This window comes from Oryza sativa, chromosome 1, assembly GCF_034140825.1.
Source record: "Oryza sativa Japonica Group chromosome 1, ASM3414082v1".
NCBI lineage: Eukaryota > Viridiplantae > Streptophyta > Magnoliopsida > Poales > Poaceae > Oryza > Oryza sativa.
The window spans coordinates 6,988,275-6,996,998 of NC_089035.1; the positions used below are offsets into that span (position 1 = coordinate 6,988,275).

At 40.1% G+C, this 8,724-nt stretch overlaps 1 protein-coding gene across 9 annotated transcripts; it reads left to right on the plus strand.

Moving 5' to 3' along the window:
• Positions 1 to 1,839: 1,839 nt before the first annotated feature.
• Positions 1,840 to 7,954, plus strand: LOC4326744 (U11/U12 small nuclear ribonucleoprotein 59 kDa protein). Of its 9 annotated transcripts, none has more exons than XR_010738130.1 (10): positions 1,840 to 1,998; positions 2,073 to 2,286; positions 2,416 to 2,791; positions 2,884 to 2,967; positions 3,071 to 3,136; positions 3,636 to 3,708; positions 4,566 to 4,951; positions 5,347 to 5,387; positions 5,894 to 6,049; positions 7,380 to 7,954. XR_010738130.1 is itself a non-coding variant. In XM_015771334.3 (9 exons), exons 2-9 carry the CDS (start codon positions 2,102 to 2,104, stop codon positions 5,988 to 5,990), a joined length of 1,308 nt encoding a protein of 435 aa, XP_015626820.1. In that variant the 5' UTR covers positions 1,840 to 1,998; positions 2,073 to 2,101; the 3' UTR covers positions 5,991 to 6,179. The 9 variants fall into 9 exon arrangements, 3 of the variants coding, with proteins under 3 accessions (XP_015626820.1, XP_015626754.1, XP_066162060.1); XR_010738129.1 differs by having other exon boundaries at positions 7,628 to 7,954; XR_003241355.2 differs by having other exon boundaries at positions 7,631 to 7,954.
• The last annotated feature ends 770 nt before the right edge of the window (positions 7,955 to 8,724 follow it).

Here is an 8,724-nt window from a genome sequence, read left to right on the forward strand (position 1 = left end):
TATATATATATAGATTTGTCTTGAAAAATACTTTCATAAAAGTATACATATATCACTTTTCAATAAATATTTTTTTATAGAAATAAGAAGTCAAAGTTGTGTTTTGGAGACTGTGTCGCTGTCCTAAACGACTTCCTTTACGAGTATGGAGGGATTATTTTAATGAGATAAAAGATGAGAAAGAAGAGCAGCGAGCTACAGATTTGTAGCTAGCTGTAGCATGGACTCTAAGACACAATATATGTATGATAGGTGGGACCGTATACTAATAGCATAGTAAGCAACTATTGTATAAATTAGCTATTAGATTGACTATAGATAAATTGGAGCTAACAGTGTGCTATATTATTAACCTTCCTCTCCTGCGGTGGAATCACCAATCCCCGGATTTTACCGGCCGGGGCGACCTGAACATGGCCATGCCCATACCCATGCCCCATGCAGATGCACCGATATGATCCAACGCACCTCCGCTTGAGATATGATCAAACTGTTTTGAATCATTGGCATCCCCCAACTTGCTGTACTACTTACCGCCCCGCCCGGTGTCCCCGTGCAACGCATCTCGCCGCAAAAATCTACACCGGTTCCTGTACAGTTCTTAGCCTGGACTGCAACTTAGACAGTCATATTATGGCTATCCATTAATTATTATAACAAAACAGCACAAAATTATTATAACAATGTTACTGTAGCATTAATTTAGACCTTCCATTGAAAAATTGAATGAACAAGATCTTGTGTAAGCTCCTAACGAGAGCCCGATCCCAATGTCGCGTTAGGGCACCCGCAATAGTTATTTATAGGCTCTCTACAAGAAATCCATGTCAGCATATTTTCCTACTTGGAAGAGATTAAATGAAGAGGGAGAGGAAAGCTATCTACTAACCTGGAGATAGTCTATAGAGAAAAACGAGGCAATAGATTAGAGAGCTATAGATACCCATGTAGACATACCATTGAAGTGGTTTACTATTAATCTAGTCTATTGCTGAGATGTACATGTTTTATAGATAGCACCTTACTTTACCATTGTGGGTGCTCTTAGGAGCAGCTGTAGTTGAGAATGCACCTGATCCCAATGTCGCGCGCTCCATGCGCTGGGCGCACGGGTTAACTGCCGTTGGGTTGCACAGAGACAGAGGCCGCGGACTTCAGCTGCGGGTGAAGCCGCCACCCGGCACGTCGGGTCGGGACTCCGGGAGCGAGTACGCGCTCTCTCAGGTGTCTTCGGTGGTCGCATCGAAAGCCCTGTTTAGTTTCAAAGTTTTTTCCTAAATTTTTAACTTTCCATCCATCAAATCTTTCATACACAACTTTTCAGCACATCATTCCAATTTCAATCATATTTCCAAACTTTCAAATATCAGTGTAAACTAAACACAAACATAAAGTGGATTTTTTCTTTCATCTCTCTCGTTTGCCACACGTCCTCTCTCGCCGGAGCACGCGGTGACGAGACTCATCGCTGGATAAAATGCCCAAAGCCTCAGATGCAGAATTGAGAAAGAAGAAGAACGCTCTAGTAACCGCCAGTCCTTCATTAGTTCATGTGCTTCAAAACCAAGCTATAAAAGATAAATATTTTTTTCTGTGCTTTGGACGATGACAACCTAGCGCGACGTGGCAGCGCGCCACTGGCTCGGAGAGGATACGTGGCACGCATGCACACGCCTCGGGACGCGAGCGAGACGCAGAAAGAAAAATATCTCTCACCCGGCGGCACGCGTCCTCGCGGCACGGGCCTTCTTCTTGCGGCCCACCAAGGGGAGGAGGCGAAACGTACGTGGGCCACTGGGCCGTGCGTTTCGTTTCCTGGACTCCACCGAGCGAGCCCGCGGCTTCCTCCTCCTCCTCCCCTCTCCCTCCGCTCCGGCGGAGCGCCGCGAAACGCCCGCCGCAACCGAGCCCACCGTCGAGGCGATCGGCGGCGGAGGCGAGGGCCGCCGCCTTCCGTCGCAGGGGTCACCTTCTTCGTCCTCCCCCGGTCTCCCCCTGGTAAGACTCGATTTCCCCTGAGCCTGATTCCGCCCGTTCCTCGCCTCAACTGCAGCGTGGTGAACTGACCTAAGGGAGGGGATTTTGAGGGAAGCTGCCCGCCATGTTCCGACCACCGGGTGCTTTCGGGGTCGCACCCCCGCCGCCGCCGCCGCAGCAGCAGCAGCATCAGCCATGGCAGTGGCAGCCGCCTTTCCAGCCGCCGGCCGCTACATCCTTTTGGCAGCGGGACAATGTGCGGGAGCATGTGGGGAGGCTGCAGGAAACCATCGAATTAGCCACTGCAGTGTGAGTTCCTGAACCGCCTAAAGCTAGCGATAATCATGCAACTTTGTCTCAAAACCGAAGGCATTTCCTTTATTGCTAATTTATTAGACCTTTTTTTTTTGTGGACTGAAAATGGAATTGAATTGGCAGGATAAATGAGCTCGAGGAAATTGCGCAGGCTAGAAACTCGGTCGATGCTAGCACGCAAGGACCTGACTCGTCTTCAGCAAAATTGTCATCAGAGCCTGATGGTTCTTCTGCAGATAGGCCCCGGCATTTCGTTGAGCTTGCTAGAGCTATGAAGATTAGTCAAGACACTCATGAGTCTCTGGCCACAGATGCTGCTAATTATCTTTGTTCTCAGATTCAGAACCTTCTTGCACCTATTTATCCTGCTGTGAACCAAGGGGGTCCTTGGGAAGAGAGGTATGCAATGATTAGGTTAGCTCAGAAGCTGCAGAAATCCAAGAGAAATAAGCGATGGAGAAAGAGAAAAAGAAAGCATGTTGCAGAGCTTTTCCAGAAGGTGCGCTCATCAATACGTTTTTCTGTTTATATTGTGATCAAATCAAAGTGACAACTGACCATAATGACATCAATTGTCTTGATGTTTCACAGGAGCATGCAGATTATGACAGAATTGATCAGGAAGCTGATGAATGGAGGGCTAGGCAAATAGCCAAGGACATGGCGCAGCGCAAGGTTCTTTCTCATTTTTGAATTTGTCATTTTGTTAGTGGGGTTGTTTTGGGTAAGATACACTGTTGCTCCACAGATGATCAATTCATTGATACTGTGAAATCAGGTGGAAAACATGAAGCAGATTGCCAAGAAAAAAGCAAATGAGGAAAGAAAGCGTCTAGAATCTGAGGTAAAGTTAATGCTTACATTGTGGTGTGGAAATCCTGCTTGTCTGTGGACATCTGCGTGGAAATTGTGAGCGCTATGTTTCATTAATTCATTTTCATACACTGCTGAATTACTATACATTGTGATACCTTGAGTTATGAATTTTGTTAAGTTGTAGTAAGCATTAAGTTACACCATTTTTTATCTTTGACCTTATCTGATTTTCTACGAATTTAGGAAACTCTATAAGCTTGCTTCTAAAATTTCTTAAAGTCTTGTATATTTGTGTTTGATATGCTGCAACCCAACATCTTCAATTACACCACCTACCTACCTGTTTTCTTTCATTCAGAATTATTGTGCAATCAGTTTGTGAATTCTTGAGTGGTTATTTCAGTATGTTATATTTAGATTCCAAACTATTAATATTCTCTGTAGAAATTGTAAATTCAAGAGCGGCAAATACAATAGTCTTGTTTTCTAGAAAACTAATTTTCTCAATACAAATCTTCTATTTTCAGCTTGAGCTTGCCCTAATGGTCGAGAAACTACAGGAGCTTCGCTCTATGAGAGTTCAAAAAATGAAGAAACAAGGCAGGATATATTCATCTACCCATTATTTTTAAGAATTTCCTTCTTTTTATTTATTTCAATATATGAGTCCGTCAAACCTATAGTCATAATCTAAAGAGGTGCAAAATGTGGGAAATGGTTAATACATGGGGGTCAATCTTACTGTAATGGGTCAATCACATTGTAATGCTTCAAGAATTTGTCCCTTGTTTAAATGATTGCCAAATTTTGGCATTCCCATTCTTCTCTGTCATATCTAATGCATTTCTTGCCAATCTGTTGTCCAAATGGGTGGTGTCTGAAAACTTCACAAAAATATTTGCTATAAAATTATGGTAGGCTCGCGCGAACACACTAAGGCCCTGTTTGTTTCAGCTTATGATTATTATAATCTAGATTATTAAGCCAGATTACTATAAGCTGGATTATAATAAGCTGGCATAGAATAAGCTGTGAGTTGTTTGTTTGTCTGGATTATTGAAGGCATGGATTATTGGGTTTGAAAGGCTAAAGTCTATAATGCCCTCAGCTATCTGTTCGGTTGATGGCATAGGTGAGTAATTTTTCTCAAGTATGTAGGGGTAGTGGGTCTTTAGCCACTCAATAATCTGAAAAAAGCTCCTCTAGAGCAGCTTATCAGATTATAATAATCTGGCTTATAGATTATAATAATCTGCTATAATTATCTACTTGTTTGTTTCAGCTTACTCCTAATAAGCTAGATTATAATAATCCTAAGCTGAATCAAACAGGGCCTAAAATCACCTGCAAACTTTGCCTTTTCCTTGTTAATAGTTATTTTTTTCCCCTGTTTTAGTACAGTTGATCAACCTAAACACATGGAACTGATGCATGAGTTACCATGTAATATATTTCAGGTCATTTTCTGCCAGAAGAAGATGATAAATATCTTGAGCGTGTTAAGGCTGCAGTTGAGGAAGAGGAGCGCCAAGCTGCAAGTGCTGCTCGGACTGATGCTGCCAAGGATGCTATTCTGACCGCGGAAGAGTCGAGGAAGGCTGTGCAGTGTTCAAATTCAAGAGAAGATGATTCTGATCAAGCCAAAAGTGCACCAACACTGGAACAAAACCAGAGAGATCCAGGAATAAGCGGCAGAAATCATCATGCAAGCCAAAAAACAGAGCATGAACTTCATAAAGATGACAGCAAAGGGCATGGGCATTATGATTCTGTTTCCAGTCTGCCTTTTGAGTTCTACCATTATTATCATGGAAGCAGCTACGACATGGGAACACTCATTGAGGTAACTTATGCTGGCTTTTCAACTTCATGCTACCATTAAGGTTTTGTGGAGTGTATAAGAATAATACAGTGTAAATTTGAACTAGGCTTTGCACTATCAGTCTATCACAGCCAAAATTCTGAACTAGGCTTTACATATCAATCTATCAGAGTCATAGATATGGCATGGCGGGTTTCACACTTCCATTGAATACCATAATTGGCTCATCTGGGAGTTTTGCGAATGCTTTATGTGTTAATCAGTTAATGTGATTTCTACCAAGTGAATGTTTTAGGATGATCCTATCGATGGTCTCATATCAATGCAAATGTGCAATTACTCAATATGTTTTTTGATTGGGAATTACTCAATAGATTCACTCAGCCATCATGTATGTATTCCACCTTTGATTGCAGGTCCGCAGGATGTGGGATTCCTTTATTAGAGCTGGAGGAAGGTATGACTTTCACTCTGCTAAATATAATATGCAAACTAAATTCGCTCAACAAGCATCTTTGCCATACAACAAAAAACAATGGAAATATATTTTGCTGATTCTCTGAAGAACTAATACCAAGATGAGAAAAAAAGAACTCATGAGAATATATAATGTTCTATTGATTTGGGTTATATATGAGGTTTATGCCATAGGAAAGTGCAATCTCTTTTAGTAAACAGAATGATGGTTGTTGGATACATTCGAAGTTTGTTGGGCTACTTGTATAGTACTCTGGAACGCTTTCTTGTAATTTCAGTACTGGGATAGCATTATAGTGCTGAATGTCCTGTGGTTCTTTCAAGCCATCTACTAATAACTTATGGTAGCATTCATGTTATTTTATTGAAGTGCTCTGATGATAGGATTTAGTACATTGTGCTCTCGATTGTAGTGCTTTACCATGTGAAACGAATTCTATGTAGCATTCTCTTATTTAACAATGCAATTGTCTCACCTGCCTGCAGCCGAATACCTGGGCACTGGGTTCAGCCACCCCCTCCAGCTGATGAAGTATGGGCATCCTATTTAGTGCAGCCCAACTGTCCAAGTAACTCCACTTAGCTGTAATGAATTTAATCTTCTTCTGCCTAACCACTGGAAGTTTTCAAGGTTATCACAAGGCAAGTAGGTGTTTGAGTTGCTACTTTTTCCCCTTCATGTCAACTATTAATGCAGAAATTTGATTTAATATGTAGCCAATTGCATTGATGAAAATTAAATTGACTAAGCAAAGTTCAATTGCTTGCACTATGAACCCTCAGTTAAACACTTAATTATCTTATGGTTTCACATGAGTTATCCAATATAAGGCCCTGTGAGTTTCTTCACCAGCATAAACACTAAAAAAAATATTACGAAGAAATTGTGTTCCGGTCTATGCTTTTTCCAGGATGTCTTTTTGCACATCCATGATACGCTCCACTTATGGTCTGAAAATTTTAATCAATTTTGTTGACTGTGGGGCAAGATTGATACTGTCAGTGACCCAGTCCTGAACTTCTGATAAGTGATAACCACTTCTGCAGTCTTGAGTCACCATTGTAGTTCAAATGTGTTGCTTTGTAAGTTCTATGTAATCAAGTACTAAACATTGGAAACACCATTAAACTTCTTTGCCTTCTCTAAAGAGAACTTATTGTAGTTCATGCCAAGGACCAAATTGGATGTATACAATTCAGCCTTGCGAACTCGTTTTATATTCGGAATCAAGAAAAAATGAAGAAAAATGCTAGAATGGGCATCCCTTTTCTGATAATGGTATGCAGACATGGTGGAGGCTTTTCTATGTGATGATTACTGGCCACAGGTCCTTTTCTGATCTGTTGAGTAGTTCATGACAACTACCAGATCGTGACTCAAAATCAATGGGATTTTACATATTAGATCAACCAGTGTTGTTCCTATCCACTGCTCTAATTGTTACGAATGCATGGAGACATCATGTTATACTTATGTACCCATCTGTTCTTATGGTGTTGAACTGAACGTACAAAACTATTGTAGGCTGTTGCTTAGACTGTAAGCTATATATTCAACAGGCTGGTGATATACCTTGAATAAATGTTAGGAATCGTTTGCCCCCTTCCTAATGATATTCCATAGTAACCTGCATCATGAATCACCACCTGAGAAATGAATAGCTTAGCATATGAGCTATAATGTTTCAGCATTTGATCAAACTCCCAGTTCAGCCCAAGATTATCTTGAAATCTAAAACACTGTTGTATGAAAATTACATATTCATAACATAACCTTAGTATTAATTATAGTTATAGTGTTTATTCAGTTAGTACCACAATACCAGTTAAATTTTACCCTATATATCTCTTTAATATGAGGTTTTCATTGAATATTTATCTACGATGCAATCGGTCCTGAGAGCACTTTAAAAAAATATATATGTTCTACTTTGTTTAAAGTTTCTGAGAAGCTTTGTGTTTGTTGGATCAGATACCCTGGTGAAGATTTAAACCGAGGAATGTTTTGGATTCAATTTTCTGAGTAAGATAGGACTAAGAAGTGGACCGGCAAATCTAGACTTGGAACTGTATCTAGCAATAGTCAACAGATACGAGCAAATAACTTCATAACATGATAGCTTAGATGAATAGCGGATTTGTTCTTTAGCTTATCATTTCAATACATTTTATTCATACTGAGTGCTTGACCATTTCTATCTCCATGCATTACTTTTCCAGCAGCTGCATTTTGGGACTATTGGTTAGGACTTCAGCTTTTCCCCTATGATGAGCCATATAGATGGCCCCGAGAAAAAGATGGCCAACGAAAAAATCGTGGACACCATTAGGAGAAAACAAGAGGTTAGTGAATTGGATGGCATTAGCACCCAGTACTATATATCTCTATAATAGAGTAATAAGGACACGGCATAATGCCTGCTGCCTTTCTTGTTGTGCTTGCTTGCTCCTCCCATTTTCTTATCTCTTTGAGGTGATTAGTGATTACACAGACCAACAACTGAATCCTAAAGCTCGTAATGACAAATTTGATGATACTTGCAATTATGGAAAGATATCTTATTGCTTTCATGAAAAAATAATGCCGCTTTAGTCATTGAAGAATTATTGGGTGCACTTGGTTTTTGGGCCTAATAGGAAACGAAGCATTCTATTATGATGAAAGAATGTTGATTCTTCCTGGATTTCGAGAAAACTGTGCTTATCAAGTAACCCTCTGACTTTGCTGGGACGGTTTCTTTTCTGCATTTGGGCATGACGGGTTAGAAAGCAGGTCAATGAAGCAAAGCAAAGGTCGCATGCAAAAAAACGTGCTCCTCCCTGCGGGTGACAAGAATTTTGAACATAGACATGTTCTTTAAAATGCGGCTGACCACTAATTTCTGCCAAAAAGAAAAATAAAAAGCAATACAAGTATAGTATTATTAAAGTTATTTTCAAGGCGATTTTAAACATACGATTTTCATACATCCAACATAAGCATTTAAAAAGATATTTATGCTCAAGGTTTGTAAGGTTTAACTTAAAACATGTCCGGAAAATGATATGTTATCGCAACAAGGTAGTTTCTTAGTTTGTCGCCAGAAACTCAATTTACAAAAAAAGAAAGAAATAAATAAAATTGATCTCTCACACAAGGGGCGCTCGCACTCAAAATTTATAAACAAATCAATATCCCAAGTTTTTTCCATCTGAACTCTATTATTGGTTTAAGCTATTTTGAATGTAATTCAGATTGCTAAAGGTTAAAAACGACTTAATCGTGCTCTCTCTTTTTTTTTTTTCAAAAAAGTAACCAAGCTTGACTATTCCCCTTT

Coding starts and splice junctions, on each gene's coding strand:
- LOC4326744 (XM_015771334.3), top strand. CDS start 2,102: ATGTTCCGACCACCGGGTGCTTTCGGGGTCGCACCCCCGCCGCCGCCG. Junction 4,952..5,346: donor ACATGGGAACACTCATTGAG/GTAACTTATGCT, acceptor CTTTGATTGCAG/GTCCGCAGGATGTGGGATTC. Junction 5,388..5,893: donor TTTATTAGAGCTGGAGGAAG/GTATGACTTTCA, acceptor ACCTGCCTGCAG/CCGAATACCTGGGCACTGGG.